General features: G+C 47.1%; 1 protein-coding gene across 4 annotated transcripts in view; it reads right to left on the bottom strand.

Annotated features, from left to right (window-relative positions):
* Positions 1–21,664, bottom strand: part of itgb2 (integrin, beta 2) — a 108,301-nt gene that overhangs the window by 51,369 nt on the left and 35,268 nt on the right. For 3 of the 4 annotated variants that reach the window (XM_049727693.2, XM_049727694.2, XM_049727695.2), the window contains exons 5-7: positions 13,435–13,605; positions 13,106–13,344; positions 3,887–4,045 (exon numbers count right to left, since the gene is read on the bottom strand). In XM_049727693.2, coding sequence (XP_049583650.1) covers positions 3,887–4,045; positions 13,106–13,344; positions 13,435–13,605 — 569 coding nt within the window. Of the gene's footprint in view, positions 1–3,886; positions 4,046–13,105; positions 13,345–13,434; positions 13,606–14,774; positions 14,798–21,664 lie in introns of those variants that run through there. The other variant, XM_049727697.2, reaches the window with a different exon arrangement.

The following is a 21,664-nucleotide window of genomic DNA, read 5'->3' on the forward strand; positions in this document are numbered from 1 at the left end:
TCTGCTGTCTAAATTTGGAATTACAACAAGGCCAAATTGATCACACTCTCGTACCAAAATTTGGGATTACAACAAAGCCAATTTGATCACGGTCTAGTGCAGAAATTTGGGATTACAACAACGCTGATCTGCCTGGGAACAACCCGGCACACACATATACTACTGAAGGAATGGGGTTGAAACACAAAAAGTCCTGCCTAGCTACAAAAACAGATATGCTCAAACCTCATTGAATAAAGTACATAAGCAGACAAGTATATTCACATATTAAATCAATAAAAGAAACATTTTAAGCATACAATTATACATCAAACCAATAAAGAAGACATAACTAGACATTTTTATATACGGTGATGACATAGGTTTTTATAACTTCATGATCTGATATGTATTTCTGTGCACTTTGAAATAACAAATGTTTGTTGATATGTTGCCTGAATAGCATAACGACCCTTAAGGAACTGTTTAATGCATGCCTAATGTTATTCTAATTCACGGACACGGCCCAAGGTGTCTAAGAATGTTTTGTACTTGATTATATCTTATGTTTTCATTAATGCTTGATGTGACATCATATTTTGCCTAATGCTAGACGCCAGCCTTGGATTACTATTGAATGTTCTGGACAGAAAGAACATGTTTTGACTAATAATGAAAACTACGGTCGGAAGCATAATTAAACTAAGAATGTGACAAACAAACAAATGCATGGTAAGCGGTGAGTAAGAACTTTGCATAGTCAGGGAACATTAACAAATTGATGATGTCACACACAAATCTTCAAAAGTCCGTACAAAATGACAAAAGTGGAAGGATGATGAATGGACGAGGTGCAACAGTGTATGTGCAAGAATGGAGGAGAATGTTTACAGGAAGGTCACTTGGAGATAAAACCAGCAGGTGCCAGAGGGAGACAGCCAAGAACCCGGCCAAAGATGATCGCCAAGGCTGAAAGACGAAAAGGAAAACAACAGCCCCCACACACATCAAATCGCCCATAATCAGCACCCAACACCACCGAACCAGCTCTCACCGAACCAGCACCCACTCCCATGGAATCAAACTCTCCTGCGAACTCGCCCCACCCCAAAGACTCATCACCCATCAAACTCGGCCCACACCGGCAACTGAATATAAGCTGACCAATGAACCTTGAACGTGGCCTTTTCTGAATGGAGACTTTCTGCTCTTGAGCATGGTCGCACGAAAGGCCCAGCGCTGTATTGTACTTTCCTGAAAACAAGCTTTCTTAACAAGAATTGTGATTGAACTCAACCAACCTGTGTAAATCTAAATTTTGTTTCGGTGTCTCAGTCTTTTCCTTACATTGCAAAAGACAACAAAAAATGCAGGGAGTAAATTAGATAACAGGTGATTGGCTCTGGCTTTTGCCGTGAGGCACGGATATTGCGCTTCCTAGTGAACCAAATCCAACAGTACTTATGCCATCACTCTAACACACATGGCTAAATGGATCATCTCATTGCAGCACCTATGGTTACATCATCAACATCCATCACAACACTTGACAGGTCCTAAGTAAGGGACCAAACAAAGCATGATTCAAGACCCCTTATGATGAGTAAAATAAATTGATCTGGTTTTCCCTTGCCCGGACGAGGTGTTGAGGGGCTCCGGTTTGGTGGCCTCGACATCAATGAAAATATGCACCACCAAGTCTGAGACCATGGTCCTCAGTCGGAACAGGGTGGAATGCCCTCTTAGGGTCAGGGATGAGATCCTGCCCCAAGTAAAGGAGTTCAAGAATATTGGGGTTTTGTTCATGAGTGAGGGCGAGATGTCGACAGGCGGATCTGTGCAGCATCTGCTGCGATGTGGACTCTGTACTAGGGTTGTCACGATACCAAAATTTCAGTAGTTGGTACCAATACCTGTGATTTTCCATGATTTTTGATACTAATTCGTTACCACGGTAAAAAACAACAAAACAACAGAATCCACTTGCTTTTAAAATCAATAATCCATCTGCTATAGCCAAAAAGGCTTGCGCGCACACCCTCAACATGTGCCCAAACGTAATTTTGCATATTTGAGCCTTTGTCTGCGCACTTTGTTTATGTGTTCGACATTAAATACGTTTGGTAACCGTATCGCCCCAGCTGACACATGCCAAAATGACGGCACGTAGGCATACTCGGGTTAACGTATTTATAACGTAACGTGGCATAATAGTGATAGTAAATGGACGAATCGAACTGCATCTGCCTCGAATGCAAAGTATTTCCACACACGACTCTTTGAGCGACCAGGCTTCTCAACAAGCTGGCGTGTTGGACTTCCACTCCCACTTACTGAAGCCATTGTTATGAAAGACCGAACGTTTTCTTCGTCTTCAGCGCCGCTGGCTGCTGCTCCGTGCTGCTCGCATGTGTATACTGCCCCCTTCAGTTCCCGCAAGAATCGACACAGCTCGCCGAGTGAAAAGTTAAATATTTGGTTCTGACGGTACCACAAAAAGCAGGTATTGACGTATTTTACATATTACGTATTTTACGATATGGAAGTATCGGTTCTTGTGACAACCCTATTCTGTACCGCTCCGTTGTGGTGAAGAAGGAGCTGAGGCGGAACGCATGGCTCTTGATTTACAATGTGAGATTGACAGGCAGATCGTTGCAGCATCTGCTGTGATGCGGACTCTGTACCTGTCCGTTATGGTGAAGTAGGAGCTGAGCCAGAAGGCATGGTTCTGGATTTACAAGTCAATCTACGTTTCTACACTCACCTATGGTCAAGAGCTGTCGGGCGTGACAGAAAGAACAAGAATACCGATGCAAGCAATTGCGCTTACTTCGCAATGTATCCCGGCTCTCCCTTATAGATAAGGTGAGAAACCTGGTCTTCCGGTAGGGACTCTGAGTCGAGCTGCTACTCCATTAAATTAAGAGGAGCCAGATGAGGCGGCTCTGTACAAAAAAACCCTGTACACTTCCCTGATGAGGTATTCTGAGCATGTCCCACTGAAAGGAGGCCCGAGAACAGAAATAGAGGGATGCTTAGGCTTCCTTGCTGAAGCTGCTTCCCCCGCAACTCCAGCTCGGTTAAGAAAATGAATGAATGATTGATTGAATGAATGATTGAACGACTGTATGAATGAACGAACAAACGAACGAAGGAACGGATCCACGAACAAACAAACAAACAAACGAATGAATGCACTTGCATTTGCTTATCCAGGTGTCATAGCTTTCTCCTACCATCATGGAGCCTATTGGCCCATAATGAACTCCCAACAGACAGTAATTCTCCGATAAATATAAAAAGTACCACTTTACTAGCTCAGTGGCCTAGTGGTAGAGTGTCCACCCTGAGACTGGAAGGTTGTGGGTTTAATCCCCGGCCGGGTCATACCAAAGACTATAAAAATGGGACCCATTGCCTCCCTGCTTGGCACTCAGCATTAAGGGTTGGAATTGGGGGGTTAGATCACAAAATGATTCTCGAGCACGGCACAGCTGCTGCTCACTGCTCCCCTCTCCCCCAGGGGATGGATTAAAATCACATGGGGATGGGTTAAATGCAGAGGACAAATTTCACCACACCCAGATGTGTGTGTGACGATCATTGGGACTTTAACTTAACTTTTAACTTAAACACAACATTAGGTTTACATTACTATACGTATTCTGAAGAGACAATACAAGATTGCAATAACATGATCAAACACATTGCCCAACTGAATTTTAGGCATTTGTAAAAACAAAGTTTAATCACATAGTAATAATATATCTTGTTAAATTTTGTTGTTAAAAAACTGATGAATAATATATACTCTATGTATAACCATACTTGATGCACAGCTCTAAGTAGCTGTGACAAAGACCCTGGATATTGAATGCCCATCATCATGTGTGCCTGCACATACCATTTCATTGTTCTTGGTATAAAGAGTGTTGCTCATGTGGCACTGTTCATCATTTGGTTCCAGGATTCCAGCCAATTTTCCATCTCCAGCCATATGAAATCCATCATCAGTTGCAACCACAAGCAGTCGAGTGCTACTGTTCCTCCAACCTATTTTGCCCTATGAACAAAATGTGTATTTTCAAAGCAGTTTTCAAATAAATTACAAGTTAACACTTTTTTTTTACAATCACAAGTAAATTACATTAAAAAGCCACTTTTAGTTAGCCTCTCTGCATCCTTCAAATATTTTTTTCATATAAATGTAATATAATTAGGGTACCAACATAGCAACCAGTTTTGCTGCCACACCCAAAAACATTTATTACACATACTAAGTGTGACAGTGAGTTTGAATGGTCTACCGGTCAGTATTTGTTTACATTCTTTGAGTTTCATATTTCAGAACCTGATCGATGGGCTTCAAATTTAAGTAAAAGGGCAGCAGTCAGGATTTGTTTGTATGTGTGAAACTTTGTACAATTAACAAACATCTTTGCGCTTATGAAAGGTTTAGAAATTATTCTACTTTGACCAGATATGTTATCACAAAGTACATTTTCCCCAAGGTGTTTACCATGCCCCCTAAAGTTCTTACTTCAGATAACCTAAATTAGTACCACAATTGGAAAATTTGCAGCATCAATAGTGGTTGCAGTAAACAATACAAAAATAAATAGCAAGCAAGGTGGGCACAGAAATGTAGATCACCCATTGTATGTGCTCAAGCATATCAACACCATATACATGAACACATACACACTGCAGAGAGAAGAGTGATTCAAACCAGTGCCTCACAAATGACCAAGACCGATTCCAGTGTCAGTGTCACAGCTACAACTCAAGCAGTAAACAAGCAGCAGGTTTATGTCCCAGAGGTCTCTCTCATGTCAGCGCCACAAGCTTGTCCATCTTCCTAGGGATAGATCTAACATTCCACATGACGACAGACGTGAGGATGGCTTGTCTCCTCCTTTGCACAATGCTTTGTCCGAGCATGAGCTTGATATTAGCCTCATGTTGCTTGCTTCATCTAGCACGATCGACGATAGCCTTAAATGAATTCAGAACTTTTTTCATCACAGAATTCTAAGGTCAAGGCACGGCAACACCAAGGCACCTTGCGGTAGTGTGTCATGTTGTAACACTTCACTCTGAATACGTCATACGGATGGTCATATTGAAGCGTAGCTAACTATCAGTGGCATGAAATGTAAAATAACAATAGCTACTTTGGGCTTGTGAATCGTCCGTGTTCAGCAAATAGTTTTTTTTATTTTTAATTATTTATTATTTTTAAACGGTAATTTATATAGTCACATCTCATTCTCTTCCGCTTATCCAAGGTCGGGTCACAGGAGCACCCACCCGGGCATGGGAGGTTCAGCGAGGCCATGGAGAATGAATTCCGGATGGCTTCAAGGAAATTCTGTTCCACTATCCGGCGTCTCAGGAGGGGGAAGCAGTGCACCGTTAACACTGTTTACAGTGGAGACGGTGTGCGGCTGACCTTGACTCGGGACATCATGAGTCGGTGGGGAGAATACTTCGAAGACCTCCTCAATACCACCGACACGCCTTTCACTGCAGAGGCAGGGCCTGGAAAATCAGTGATGGACTCTCCAACCTCTGGGGTCGAAGTCACCGTGGTAGTTAAAAAGCTCCTCAGAGGCAAGGCCCCGGGCGTTGGATGAATTCCACCCGGAGTTCTTAAAGGCTCTGGATGTTGTGGGGCTGTCCTGGCTGACACGCGTCTACAACATTGCGTGGACATCGGGGACAGTGCCCCTGGATTAGCAGACTGGGGTGGTGGTCCCGCTTTTTAAGAAAGGGGACCGGAGGGTGTGTTCCAACTACAGAGGAATCACACTCCTCAGCCTCCCTGGTAAGGTCTATTCAGGGCTGCTGGAGAGGAGGGTCTGTCGGGAGGTCGAATCCCGGATTCAGGAGGAGCAGTGTGGTTTTTCTCCTGGCCGTGGAACAGTGGACCAGCTCGATACCCTCTGTAGGATCCTCGAGTGTGCATGGGAGAAGGCGTTCGACCGTGTCCCTCGGGGAGTTCTGTGGAGGGTGCTTCGAGAGTACGGGATGCAGAACCAACTGATAAGGGCAGTTTGGTCCTCGTATCATCGACGCCAGAATTTGGTTCTTATTCCCGGCAGTAAGTCGGACTCGTTCCCTGTGAGGGTTGCCCTTTGTCACCGATTCTGTTTGTAACTTTTATGGACAGAATTTTTAGGCGCAGCCAAGGCGTCGAAGGTGTCCGGTTTGGTGACCTTAGCATTGCATTTCTGCTTTTTGCAGACAATATGGTGCTGTTGGGTTCTTCAGGCTGTGATCTCCAGCTCTCATTGGAGCGGTTCGCAGCCGAGTGTGAAGCGGTAGGGATGAAAGTCAGCACCTCCAAATCTGAAACCATAGTCCTCAGTCGGAAAATGGTGGAAGGCCCTCTCTGGATCAGGGATCCCAAGTGCCAGCCTACCCCAAGTGGAGGAATTCAAGTGTCTTGGGGTCTTGCTCACAAGCGAGGGTAGGATACAGCATGAGATCAACAGGCGGATGACATACCAGCAAATTAGTGTGGCTTCTGCTGTTGCCTTTGCGAGACCAGTTCAGATATGCGTTATCGTAAATTTACACGACATTCAGGTGTGTTCGGTCATCCGCGGAGCAATGACATACCAGCTCTGCCGAACCTCTGAAGCCGACTCACCGAACCCCTAGGGTTAAGAATTAGGGACTCAAAGGGAGGCGCGTTGGTGGAATTGCAGAGGAATTCAAAGTATTCTGCACATCGTCGAACAGCTTCTCAAGTGGAGGTAAGCAACTTCCCCCATCTGGGAGGCCAGAATTTCTTCAAAGCCTTCCAGAAGTTGCTTTCCATGTGCTCAACAAACTCCTCCCACATGAATTTTTGCATCGGCGACTACCTAAGCTGCATTCTGCTTGGACTCGTCATCAGCGTCGGGTCCCACAGACCAAAAAGACCTGAAAGAATTCTTCTTCTTCTTCAGCTTGACGTCATCCCTTACCACCACTGTCCACCAGCTGGATTTTTGTTCCTAACTTTTATAGAATGAATTTGTGTACACAGCCAAGGTGATGAGGGTGTTGGTATTGGTAACCTCATCATTACATGTTTGATTTTTGCAGATCTTGTACTCTTGGTTTCATCAAGATGCAATCAACTCTCAATAGAGTTCACAGAAGAGTGTGACACGATTGACAGAAATCAGCATCTCCAAATCTCAAATGGAACCGTCTAAAAAAGGTGGTGTGCCCTTTTCAGGTTGGAGATGAGATCCTGCCCCATGTGACTGGCATTTACTAAGTGCTATAAGTAACAGACACCCATCTTCATGTTTAAACACTCCCTACGGTGTCCCCCAGGGGTCGGTATTGAGCCCCAAACTGTTCAATCTTTACGTCATTGATCTATGTAATGTTTTAAAGTTATTAAAAAATGTTGTTTTTGCTGACGATACAAATATGTTTTGCTAAGAGGAAAATTTAAAAGAACTTTTAAATTTGATTAATATGGAAATGAAAAAAGTGAAAAAACGGTTTGACGCTAATAAATTAACACCTAATTTGAGTAAAACCAAACTCATGATTTTTGGTAAACGTTGCAAACTGACTGATGTTGAAATACAAATAGATGGAACCGTAATTGAAAGAATGTCACGCGCAGGCGCCACCGGCCACTCGACCATGTCCCCCTTGTCGCCGAAATCACCGTCACCTGGCACGGGCTCATTGAGAGCGCTATATCAGCGCAGCCAGCGCAACACTCTCCGTCAGCTTGTCTCGTGATGTCCGTGTGCGCACTGGTCCAAGAAAGCTTGACTCCCCGATTCATTCCGACTCGATTCTTGACCTGTTTGTCTTGTCCGACCTGCTCCCCAGTCAGCCGCTATCCTCTTCAGAGCACTCCTGGCTGTGATCTGCTCTCGTCAGTGAGGAGTCCCGCCGATCACTCCGGTCCCTGGTCCGCCATCCAGCCATCCACGCCCGACGAACCCGGCTTCGCCCGTACACCACTCCAGCCCTCCACCGATCCCTTTCCCCTTGACAATAAACTCTGTGTCATCACCGCACTTGGCTGTACTGTCCGTTCATTACAGTACAAGCTGACCAGCACCATGCAGCCAGCGAGCGACCCGGAAGCATTGTCCCGACTGGAGCGGGCAGAGACCGCTGTTAGCAGCCTGTCGGACGATCTACGGACCCATATCGAGATGGGCCAACAACAGCAACAACAGCATCAGCAACAGCAGCGGCAGATCGAGCTGCAACAGCGGGAGGTGACCCAGGTACTTGGCACCCTCCAAGAGCTGGCAACCCAGCATGCAACCCATCATCCGTCCTCGGCCGCGCCCACGCCCAGTCCCACGCACACGGCCCGGCCGGCCCCAGAGGCTAGGAGACTCGTGGTCGTGCCAGAGCCCCTCCTTGGCAACATTGAGAAGTTCAGCGGCGATACCAAGCACGTCTGGGCTTTCGTAACCAACTGCTGCATCATGTTTGGTCTCCAGCCAGTTACCTTTGTGTCCGAACCAGCCGAGGTGGGGTTCATTGTTGAGCCACCTCACGGGCGAGGCGCGATTGTGGGGATTGGCCGAGTACGAGAGGGGGGCCTCGGCATGGGACAGTTTTGACGACTTTGCGGAGGAATTACTCCGCCTGTTTGACCTGGGCTCCGCCGCCAAGGACGCAGCCAAGGAGTTGGCAATGTTGTGCCAGGGAAGCCGCTCGGTAGCCGAATACACCCTCAAGTTCCAGACATTGGCCGGAAGTAGCCGCTGGAACACCCCGGCCCTGGTAAGCACCTTCCTCCACGGCCTCAGCAAGACCAAGGAGTGGACACAGCTGGAAGGATTATTGGTGCTTCATTCCCCTCCCTGAAGAACATTTATACCTCCCATCTCACCCGCAAGACGACCATGATTGTGAGTGATGTGAGTCACGCCGCTCACACTTTGTTTGATCTACTGCCCTCTGGGAAGAGGTACAGAAGCCTGCGCTCCCGCACCGCCAGACTCACCAACAGCTTCATACTCCAGGCTGTTAGGATTCTGAACTCTCTCACCCCTCCACCCTCGACTGCATAACGTCCTGGCCTTTTGGGCCACATTGGCTGCCTTGCAGTACTCCACTTCCTGTACTTTTGCGCTATTATACTGACTGACTGCTGTATGCACATTTGCACCATTTCCACCAAGTTGCTCTTATTTATTCGTTGGTCTTATTTATTCATTGTACGTGCCTTCTTATTTTTACCTTTTGTATTGTTTACTTGAATGTGTAATATGTCTTGTCACCGTGGGATAGTAGGAAACGTAATTCCGGGCTCTTTGTATGTCTTGACATGTGAAGATATTGACAATAGAGCAGACTTTGACTTTGACTTATATGAAAGACGGGATGGTGGCGTATGATCACCCCAGGACCCTGGAGGAGGCGATGGACCTCGCAGCCAGAGTCGATCGCCGGATCCAAACACGGGGGCGCGAACATGAGCGGAGATAGCTGCGCGCACCACGTCGCCACTTCCCCTCCTCAGGGCAGGAGCCACCGAGCGCACCACCAACCGAGCCGATGGAGCTGGGAAGGGCTCGTCTTCCCACGGAGGAACGCCTTAGATGCTTCACGCAGGGTTTATGCCTGTTTTGTGGGAAGGAGGGTCATCGGGCTGCCAGATGTCCGTTAAAAGGCCAGGGCTCACTAAATTAGATCTCAATAATGCATACCACCTGGTGCGCATCCGGAAAGGTGATGAGTGGAAGACAGCATTCGACACCCCGAGTGGCCATTACGAGTATTTCGTGGTCCCGTTCGGACTCACCAATGCCCCCGCCGTCTTCCAGGCCCTCATCAATGACGTGCTAAGAGACATGCTAAATCAGTTCATCTTTGTGTTCCTAGACAACATCCTCATTTTCTCCCCTGCTCTCCCACCAAACACATGTTCAGTGGCCTAGTGGTTGAGTGTCCACCCTCAGACTGGAAGGTTGTGGATTCAAAATGGGACCCATTGGCAGCCTGCTTGGCACTCAGCATTAAGGGTTGGAATTGGGGAGTTAGATCACCAAATGATTCCCGAGCGTGGTACCGCTGCTGCTCACTGCTCCCCTCTCCCCCAGGGGATGGATCAAAATCACACGGGGATGAGTTAAATGCAGAGGACAAATTTCACCACACTCAGATGTGTGTGTGTGACGATCATTGGGACTTTAACTTAACTTTAACTTAACATCGGCCACCTGAGGGCAGTGTTGCGCCATCTCCTCGAGAACTCCCTGTTCATGAAAGCGGAGAAATGCGAGTTTCACATTCCCTCGGTCAAGTTCCTCGGCTACGTGATACGAGCGGGCTCCATCTCGATGGCCCCCGAGAAAGTGAGGGCAGTCGGGTCTTGGGCCGTCCCTGAGTCCCGCGGAAAGCTGCAACAATTTTTGGGCTTCGCGAACTTTTATCGCCGCTTCATTCGCGGCTACAGTACAGTGGTTGCTCCTCTCATGGCCCTCACCAGCCCCGCCTCTCCATACAAATGGACGGAACAGGTGGTACGATCATTCAACGAGTTAAAGAAGCGGTTTACGTCCGCCCCGATCCTTCTTGTGCCCGAACCTGAGAGACAATTTGTGATCGAGGTGGACACCTCAAATGTGGGCGTCCACCTGTGCTGTCCCAGCGCAGCAGCCAGGACAATCGCCTCCATCCGTGCGCCTTCTTCTCTCGCCGCTTGTCATTCGCAGAGCGCAATTACGACATCGGCAATCAGGAACTCCTCGCCGTCAAACTGGCCTTGGAGGAGCGGATAGAGGGCACCACCTTACCGTTCATTGTTCACCGTAACCTGGAGTATTTGAGATCAGCCAAGAGACTAAATGCCAGAAAGGCTCGGTGGTCCCTGTTCTTTGGCCGTTTCAAGTTCTCGCTCTCTTACTGACCGGCGTCCTGCAACGCGAAGGCAGACGCCCTGTCTCGTGTGTTTCCTGGAGGAGAAGAGGAGCATGGCCTGGCTCCCACTATCCTCCCAAGCTCTGTTTAGGTCGTGGCTCTCTCATGGGGGATTGAGCGCCAGGTGGAGGCGGCCTCACGTGACCAACCTGGTCCCAGCAACTGTCTGGAGGATCGCCTGTTCGTCCTGGAGGACCTGCGGTCATCAGTCCTGCAGTGGGCATACAACTCCCGCCTTGCTTGTCAAGGTACGTGGTGGCCCAGAGCTTCTGGTGGCCCACCTGGAGGGTGGACATTCGCGATTATATCCGGGCCTGTCCCATATGTAACCACAGTACAACTCCTAATGGTCCCCTGACCGGGTTGCTCCAACCCTTGCCCGTCAATTGACTTCGTCACCGGGCTTTCGCCCTCGGACGGGAACATGGCAGTACTTACGGTAGTGGACCGCTTCGGTAAGATGGCTCGTTTTTTCCCATTGCTCAAGCTTCTGTCGGCAAAACAGACCGCGTCAATCATGTTGCGCGAGATTGTCCGTTATCATGGCATCCCGCGGGACATCGTCTCGGACCGCGGCCCGCAATTCGCGGCCGTATTCTGGCCGGAGTTCTGTCGAGTTCTGGGGTGCACAGCGAGCCTTTTTTCGGGGTTTCACCCACAGACTAATGGGCAAGCAGAAAGACTCAACCAGGAGCTAAGCAAGGCTCTCCGCTGCATGACCGCCAGTGATCAGCGCGGGTGGGCCAAGCAGCTGCCATGGGTGGAGTACGCTCACAACACTCTTCCCAGCTCAGCCACAGGACTTTCTCCGTTCCACTGCGTCTTCGGATACCAGGTGCCCTTGTTCACTCACCAGGAGCGGAGTGCGGCGTGTCCGTCGGCCCTGGCCTGTGTCCGCCGCTGCCATCGGGTCTGGGCAAGAGCCCAGGCTTCTCTTCTGCGCTCAGTTTCAGGCTACGCGCGACAAGCAAACAAGCGCTGAACGCTGGCCCCGGTGTACAGGGCAGCTGAATGAGTGTGGCTCTCGGCAAGGGATTTGCCACTATTTGCGGAGTCCCGCAAGTTGGCGCCTCGCTTCGTCGGCCCTTTCCCAATACGCAAGGTAATCAGCCCGTCTGCCGTCCGTCTGCGCCTTCCGAGTTCTATGAAGGTCCATCCCACTTTTCACGTCTCGCGTGTGAAGCCCGTCTTTGAAAGTCCCTTGGCTTCGGCATCCGTCCCTTCTCCACCCCGGCTCGTCGAGGGAGAATCGGCCTACACCATCCGTTCCCTGCTCCGGTCGCCTCGCTGTGGCCGCGGTTTCCAGTACCTTGTGGATTGGGAGGGTTACAAGGACGCGCACCGCTCTTGGGTGCCGGGCCGCTGGATTCTCGAGCCATCACTCATTGCGGAGTTTCACCGCCGGCATCCTGACCAGCCCGGTCCTCGCCGGGAGCGTCTGAGATGATCGGAGGGAAGGGACGGTCCGGGGTGGCCTCGCTTCCTAGGCTCTGCACTTTTGCCCTCCGCACCTGTGGCTTCGGCACCCGCCGTGGTGTCCGACGCATAGACGGAGTATTGTTCTCAGTTACGTCCTGCCTTTTTTCTATCTGTTCAAAAAGAGTTTCAACAAACTGATTTCTGACCGTGAGGGATGCTAGAAGCAAAGTCGTGAGTAAAGTTTATTCTTGAGTTGAATAATTGTTAGATTAAGTTGGGTTTAATGTTGAAAGAGAAGGTAATTAATAGTTTAAAAAGATCGTTTTTATTTACATGTATGTATATGCTATTTGCTAAAATGCTAACGCTATATGCTATGCTAACGCTATGTGCTAAAAACAGCCAAACCTTGTTTTGTTGCAGTTTTCACTCTGCCATGTAATACTGGAATCTTCAATAAACGTAAAATGTTAACTACTACACAGACCCCTGGTTATCGCATCAGAGTTTAACTTGTTGGATAGCTTTAGTTGCTACACTGCAGTGAGTACAACACAGCGTTTTTCTCTTCTTTTCGGTACGTGTAAGTAGTACAGAAATTAAAAAATGTGTTCGTTTTTGGCCGCTATTATTAACAGTGTTCTCCCCCACCTATTTGCTAACTGAATATATTTATTTATTTATTGGTGTAGTTTTTACATGTTTGAGATAAAATTCATTCATTCATTCATTCATTCATTCATTCATTCATTCATTCATTCATTCATGTAGTTAATACGAATAACGCTTGAGCCCTTACCCCACAAACAGCTGCCTGCATCATAGCATCAAGACTCCCTTCAGGAGAATCCAAATTCCCAGAAATTAACTGCTGTGTTACTTTTTCTTTGAACTCATCAATCCTTGGTGTCATACTAAGCACATGTCGGTAGCCAAAGGTAGCTTGACACTGGTGATTCTCATCACATGGCCTCTGCAATTTCTTCTTGTTAGTGTTGGTGTACGGAAGAACTGTCTTATCAACAAAGGCACCGAACCCTAAAGTTAAAAAAGTGACATTAGTCCCATATTTCATGTTTCTTCTTGCAATACTGTCAGAGTACAAGATCATTCAAGATGTAATATTACCAATTTGAGCATGTTGTGTAATTTTCTTGAGAGCTGCAAAAAGGTCTTGCCCAAGTTCTTTGACATTTTCCAAGTCATCTTTCATAGAGAAAGACAAGTCCATCAGGTAGTAGAGATCCACTGGATAGCCTTGAACTCTTTTAAATGAAACACTAAATGTAGTTGGACGTCCTGTGCAGAGGGGAAAAAAACAATATGCAGTTCATGCACAGTCATTAACTGCAGTTTGCAAACAGCCAGCTAAACCACATGGAGCACACAGTCATGCTTTCTCTCACACAGTGTGAATATTGGTCACTGTTTGTGTCATGTGTTTCACATCAAGATACTTCCGCGGTCTTTTTTATTTTTGCTCCATATTGCTCAGTATGGTGTCCAAGAAAGTAAAATGTGCAAATGATTGTGATATTTGGAAGACCTGGAAAGTGTGACCAGCAGTGTCCGGTGAGCTACCACTGGCGAAGCTAGACAAAGGCTGGGACTGGGAGAACAGCCATCCGGCCACCCACCCTTACATACTTTTCCAAATGCAGCCCATTCCTTCTGAAACAACCTACAAGTTTTGAAATCTAACTAAATGTATACAATGAAATGGAATAAAATAAAACCTTTTACTTGAAATGGGAGCAATACCTGTCTAATATGAAGGGGCCTGATTAGGAGATGCCGTGACCAATCTGAATGCAACACCTGGCATAGGTGTGCGACGTGCTGTGAACTGTTACTGTTTTCTTTATTCCCTTTCAATTTCCCATTAGTTTATTAAAATATTTCTTATTTTATCATTATTATTATTCATGATTATTAACTATTTTATGGGCGGCACGGTGCAGCACTGGTTAGCACGACCGCCTCACAGTTCAGAGGTTACGGGTTCAACTCCATTTTCCTTTGGCTCCCTGTGTGGACTTTGCATGTTCTCCCCGTGCCTGCATGGGCTTCCACCTGCCGCTCCGGTTTCCTCCCACATTCCCAAAACATGCATAGGCCAATTGAGCACTCTACCTTGAGGGCAAGTGTGAATTGTTGTTCGTCTCTGTGTGCCCTGCGATTGGCTGGCAACCAGTTCAGGGTGTCCCCCGCTGCTGCCCGATCTCTGTTAGGCTCCAGCACACTCGCAACCCCCATGGGGACAAGTGGTGCAGATAATGGATGGATGGAACTATTTGTTATTGTATATTTTTTTTTATTCCGTGTTATTTTTACGTTTTTTTTTTATTGTTTATGTTTAATCACAGTACGATGTACAATTGATGATTATACGTATTTTATGTACACAACTTTACATTGTGATGTGGCTGATACTATGTTTGATTGTCTTGTTTTCAAAATCTTAATACCTTAATCAGAATGAATGATTGAAAAAAGGAGGGTGGCACGGTGGTACACCATCAACAGGGATGAGGGAGCCTGCATGCTCTCTACAACCTGGAACAGCATTCTGGAGAGGTGAATGGACAGCAGAGGGCGTGACTCACCTGTCAAATCTGACAGGTGAGCCACGCCTTCATCCATCAGCTGATAAAGACGCGTCACAATCACATCGGTGACACTCTGATGAAGGCGGAAGAAACCGCCGAAACATGTCAGGTAATGAACCTAAAATAATTTGTTTGATATAAAAGTAAAGTAAAGTGATTGAAAAAAGGAAAAACAAGATGAATTTAGTACAACTATTACGAAGAAGTTATGGAGAGAACTGCGTCAAGGAATTTCGCCTCCTCGAAAAGCTGACGAAAAAACGAACCACCTGAGGTTCAATCTACGCTGCCGAGACGAAGAGGTAATGCCGGCCAGCCTAACAATCAAGAACCCAATACCGACCAGGAATGCGGAAAGGATTATCAGAAAAGTGCGGATGACTCTGGTCAAAGAACGGATACGCTGCACTACCAACAAACTCAACAACATCAACGATGAACTACAGCGACTGACGGAACAATTCAAACACCGGTATGCCCTGGACAATAACACAGAAACAACACTACACGGACATTTAGATAATATACACGAACAGGAATTCACCGCCACAAAAAACCGACACATCGGGAAATTGGACAGACTCATCGCACAAAAGACACAACCGGACCACACACATATCAACGATAAATGGATTCACAATATGTCACGCCACAAACTCACCCAGGCAGAACGCAGCATACTAACAAAAGGATTCAACTACGCGATCACACCCAAAAACATACCCGTCGATGATTTCATTTTAGCCACGGAGTTAGTGTTAGGGTTTTCCAGGTTATCTTAATCGTAGGATTATGTTGGAATGTAGACTATAATGATTAACCAATCTTGTCTTGCTCTCACAACGCAGTAAAATAAAGTGGTTGCTTCCTCTGCTTGATTGACCAGCTGCACAGGAAGCAATCAAAGTTGTTCTGTTTCCCACAACATCGTAAAACACCCCCTGCTCTGATCTTACCAGAGGCCGGGGGTTCACCAAACCTGTCAACTCTCAACCCCCACTCTGTTTCTCTTAATAAATATGCCCTTGCAGGGTGGAGAGTTCAGACCTCCATTCGATCATCGCTGCACACACAGCGACGAATGGACTCTCCACCTGCAGGTGTCTAAAAGGGCTTGCTTGTCTCCCGTGTGGTTCTTGCAAAATAAGTTGGAGTGAGCAAATCTCTAACAGTTAGCATGCGAAAAAATACATAATCCAGGACAAAAAGCAGCACTACGCAATGAAGTTGCAGGTATTTTAAAAACGTCTAAATCACCACCCAGTAACATTACAAAACAGGAAGCAAACGCAATGATCACACTAGCAAAAAACAAAGACATTACAATCCTCCCAGCGGACAAAGGTAGAACAACGGTAATTATGGATACAGACACTTACGAAGAATCAATGCAACAGTTAGTACCGTATGACACTTACGACGTAGTACAAAAAGACCCAACAGAAGACAAGAAAAATCAACTCAAAGCATTACTCAAACCACTACTCATTGAAAATAAAATAAACAAACAGGCATACAATCACTTAATACCCATCATCATCCCCAGAATCTATGGCATACCAAAAATCCATAAACCAGGTACACCTCTCCGCCCCATCGTAGACAGCATAGGGTCAGTCACATACAACCTTTCAAAAGCACTCACAGAAATAATAAAACCAATACTAGGACTCACGGATCGACACTGCAAAAACTCGAAACAACTCGCCACAGAACTCACACACATAAAGGTACAGAAAGATGAAATGTTCATATCACACGACGTCATTTCACTCTTCACAAAAACACCCACACAGGCCACCATACGCATAGTACATGACAGACTATCAGCAGACAGGACACTCAAGAAACGCACAAATCTAACAGCACAGGACATCACCCAACTACTCCATTTCATCGCCACCTCCACATACTTCCAATACAGAAACACAATCTACAGGCAAAAAGAGGGAGTCCCCATGGGAGACCCTCTTTCTGCCATCATGTGCAATTTTTTTATGGAAGATCTAGAACAAAAGGCACTCTTAACAGCTCCGGACACATACAAACCCACGCTATGGAGACGCTACATCGATGACATTCTAGAAAAAACAAAAACAGGACATACACAACACCTCACAGACCATCTCAACACCATAGACACCACCGGTAACATCAAATTTACCCATGAAGAAGAAACAGATCGATCCATAGCCTTTCTAGACATCAACATATACCACACAGACAACGGAGACAAAAATAAAAGTACACAGAAAACCCACACACACTGACCAATACCTCCTCTGGACATCAGGACATCCCACTATACATAAACTGTCAGTAGTCAGAACACTATACGAACGCACAACAATAATCACGGATCCGGAGGACATAACACAGGAAGAACAATACATACAACACGCACTCAAAAAATGTCAGTATCCACAATGGGCAATAACCAAAGGTGCAGAACAGGTAAAAAACAAAAAATACAAAACACAGGGGGAAAGAAACAAACAAACACGGAAACAAGAACCCAGCGGAATGGTGACGTTGCCGTATGTGAGAGGAATTACGGAACGCATCAAAAGAGCCATGAAAAAATACAACATAAACACCTATCAAACCACATACAACACTCCGTCAAATACTGGTCCACCCAAAAGACAAAGTTAACCCGGAAAATAAATGCAATTCCATATACAAAATTCCATGCAAATCATGCAATAAATCGTACATCGGGGAGACAGGGAGGAACTTCATCACAAGAAAAATAGAACACAAGAAGGAGTGTGAGAAGGAGACAGCAACAAGACAAACAAGAGCAATAAAACTACAAGCAGAACAGGAACACTACAAGTCAGCCATAACCGATCACTGTAAAAGAGAAAACCACATCATGGACTGAGAAAAGGCCAGAGTCATCCGCACTGAAGAAAACAAATATCAGCGTTGGATCAGGGAGGCCATTGAGATCCGTAATCGGGGCCCGAGGACCATCAACGGGGATGAGGGAACCTACATGCTCTCTACAACCTGGAACAGCATTCTGGAGAGGTGAATGGACAGCAGAGGGCGTGACTCACCTGTCAAATCTGACAGGTGAGCCACGCCTTCATCCATCAGCTGATAAAGACGCGTCGGTGACACTCTGATGAAGGCGGAAGAAACCGCCGAAACATGTCCGGTAATGAACCTAAAATAATTTGTTTGATATAAAAGAAACCAGTGAAGTGATTGAAAAAAAAAGAAAAACAAGATGAACTTAGTACAACAACTACGGTGGTACACCAGTTAGCAAATCCGCTTCACAGTTCAGACGTTGCTATTTTGATTCCAGCTCCAGCCCTCCCTGTGTGAAGCTTGCATGTTCTCCCCGTGCCTGCATGGGTTTTCATCGGGTACTCGGGTTTCTTCCCACATCCCAAAAGCATGCATGGTAGGCTGATTGAGCCCTCCTAATTGCCCGTAGGTGTGAGTGCAGATGTTTGTTGTCTCTGTGTGCCCTGCGTTTGGCTGGCAACCGATGCAGGATGTCTCCTGCCTACAGCCCAAGGTGTCAAAATGGTTTGGTAATGCCGGAGCTGGGCTCTCGGGGATAAGCTCCCGGTGACCTATAAAATCGCTCCATAAGGCTTGTGTAACTTGTTCACCTCTGCCAGACAAGCTCCTCAGCTCTGCCTCCTCGTGGCGACACTGGTTTTGCTAAATGAGCTAGGTGCGAAAGCGAACGATTGGCGCTCAAACCAATAACCAGCCTACGGAATGTCTACGCTGCACTACGACACTGGGCGGAGGAGCTGCATGACCAGCCAACGGCCAGAGGGCGGAGGAGGTCCCAGACCCAACGGCCAAGTGTAGAGGAGTAAACCTCACAAATCAGGAGTGGGGCCCCGAAGGCGGACCAGTGTAGAACGCTCACTGACTCCGGCAGCTCCTGCAGCCCAGTTGGTGCCAAATGTATTGCTTGCATTCCTCTGGACCACACCAACAAAGCCGAGAGGGGGATCTTGACGACTGGGCAACCCAAGGTCTCCATACACTGTGCCCAGGCCTGTGCCTTGGATAGGTCACTCATTGTCGCTGTTTTAGTGACAGAAACAATTCGGGAGACAGCAGTTACGAGTTCTAAGCCTGAGCCAATTGGCGTCAGCTCAGGCGCTACGGGTTGTCTCCAACGGTGGGAGGGATCATCGCATCCCACTGGTCAGCTACCGCCCGCCTAAGCTGGGCAGCCCCTAGCCAATTAGGTGCTGACCCGCCACAGTCCGTCTGCTTCAATGGGTGCTTGGAGCTAGGATAAAATCCGAACGGCGGACTGTAATCCATGCACCAAGCAATGATAAAAATAAAACAAAGCCGCCAGCGCTTAGACTGGCAACATGGAATGTTAGAACTTTATGTCCAGGGATCACCAATGACCCGAAACAGATAAACGATGCTAGAAAGACAGCTGTCATCAACCGCGAGCTGACACGTCTGAACATCGACGTTGCTGCACTGCAAGAAACCAGGCTATTATCTAACGGCAGCATCAGAGAGAAAGACTACACATTCTTCTGGCAAGGAAAGGCCCCAGGGGAACATCGTATGCATGGTGTAGGTTTCGCAGTGAGGAACTCCCTCCTGCCTGCTTGCACGCCACCAACAGTGGGCACCGCCCGCATCCTCATCATGCGCATTGAAACCACGTCTGGCCTTGTAAACATCGTGAGCGCCTACGCCCCAACACTCACCTCATCAGAAGAGGAAAAAGACCAATTCTACGACGAGCTTGAGACCTTCATCAGGGAAATACCTGCATCTGAGCACCTGGTCCTGCTGGGAGACTTCAATGCTCGTGTTGGCTCGGACAATTCCTCTTGGCCCTGCTGTATTGGCCAGTTTGGAGTTGGCAAGGTGAACGAAAATGGGCAAAGATTGTTGGAACTATGCTCCTTTCATGATCTCTGCATCACAAATACGTTCTTCTTTACAAAGCCCAGCCACAGAGTATCATGGCGGCACCCTAGATCTCGTCACTGGCATCAATTGGATCTCATTATCACTCGACGATCCTTCCTCAACTGCGTCAACATCACTCGCAGCTATCACAGCGCAGACTGCGATACAGACCATGCTTTGGTCGCCAGTAAAGTATGCCTCCAACCCAAACGAGCTCATAGAACAAAGCCAAAGGGCCAGCCTCGCATAAACACAACCAAGACCCAGGACCCTCAGTTAATTAAAAGCTTTGCTGTTAACATCGAAGAAGCCCTTAACAAATGCTCAACTGGCAGTGCAGAAGAAAAATGGAATCACATGCGAAGTGCAATATACACAACGGCTCTCGACTCCTTTGGAATAAGAACGAAGATGAACCCAGATTGGTTTGAAGCGGGAATCATGAATCTTGAACCGGCCATGTCACGTAAACGATCAGCCCTCCTCAACTACAAAGCCAATCCCAGTGACAAAACACTTGCAGCTCTGAGGAAAGCCAGAGCTGACACCCAGAAGATTGCCAGGCAGTGCGCAAATAAATACTGGCAGAGTATATGCCAGAATATCCAAACTTCTGCTGATTGTGGCAATATCCGGGCAATGTATGATGGGATGAAAATAGCATTCGGCCCCACTGTCACCAAAACTGCCCCTCTGAAGTCAAGCACTGGTTCAATCATTACAGATCGAACCAAACAAATGGAGAGATGGGCTGAGCATTACCAAGAGCTTTTAACGAGGGAAACTGAAGTCACGGTAAATGCTGTGGAAGGCATAACACCACTACCTGTCATGGAAGAGCTTGATGAACCGCCCACTATTCAGGAGCTGTATAAGGCTGTCGATTCCCTATCCAGCGGTAAAGTCCCAGGAAATGACTCCATCCCCCCAGAGGTCATCAAAGCAGCCAAACAAACCAGCCTCCTCGTGCATCTCCACAAGCTACTCTTACAGTGCTGGGATGAAGGAAACGTGCCTCAAGACATGAGAGATGCCAAGATTATCACACTATACAAGAACAAAGGCGATAGAAGTGTTTGCAACAACTATCGCGGAATATCCCTACTCTCTGTCGTGGGAAAGACATTTGCCCGAGTTATATTAAACAAACTCTATCCACTGGCTGAACGGATTTATCCAGAATCCCAGTGTGGCTTTAGAACAGGGAGATCCACCATCGACATGATCTTCTCATTAAGGCAACTGCAAGAGAAGTGTCGTGAGCAACAGCGACCACTGTATATCGCCTTCATAGACCTAACGAAAGCCTTTGATTTGGTCAGTAGAACGGGTCTGTTCACACTCCTGCACAGAATTGGCTGTCCTCCTAAATTGCTGAGACTGATTGTCTCCTTTCACAAGGATATGAAAGGTACTGTACAGTGCAATGGATTAAAATCTGAACCCTTCCCAATTACAAGTGGGGTAAAGCAAGGCTGCGTCCTTGCCCCAACTCTCTTTGGCATCTTTTTTTCACTATTGCTACAATATGCCTTCGAGACATCCGAAGAAGGAGTGTACCTGCACACCCGAAGTGATGGCAGCCTATTTAACCTTACCCGCCTTCGAGCAAAAACACGCGTGCGCAAAGTTCTCATTCGTGAAATGCTGTTCGCGGATGATGCGGCACTGACATCACATACCGAAGCCGGCCTCCAAGACCTTATAAATGCCTTCGCTCATGCTTGTAGAGAGTTCGGTCGGACAATCAGCATAAAGAAGACGAACATCTTAGCCCAAGGTGTCAGCTCTACCCCTCACATCTCAATTGTCGACTGTTGCCTCGA

Source organism: Syngnathus scovelli, chromosome 8 (genome assembly GCF_024217435.2).
Source record: "Syngnathus scovelli strain Florida chromosome 8, RoL_Ssco_1.2, whole genome shotgun sequence".
Taxonomy (NCBI): Eukaryota; Metazoa; Chordata; class Actinopteri; order Syngnathiformes; family Syngnathidae; genus Syngnathus; species Syngnathus scovelli.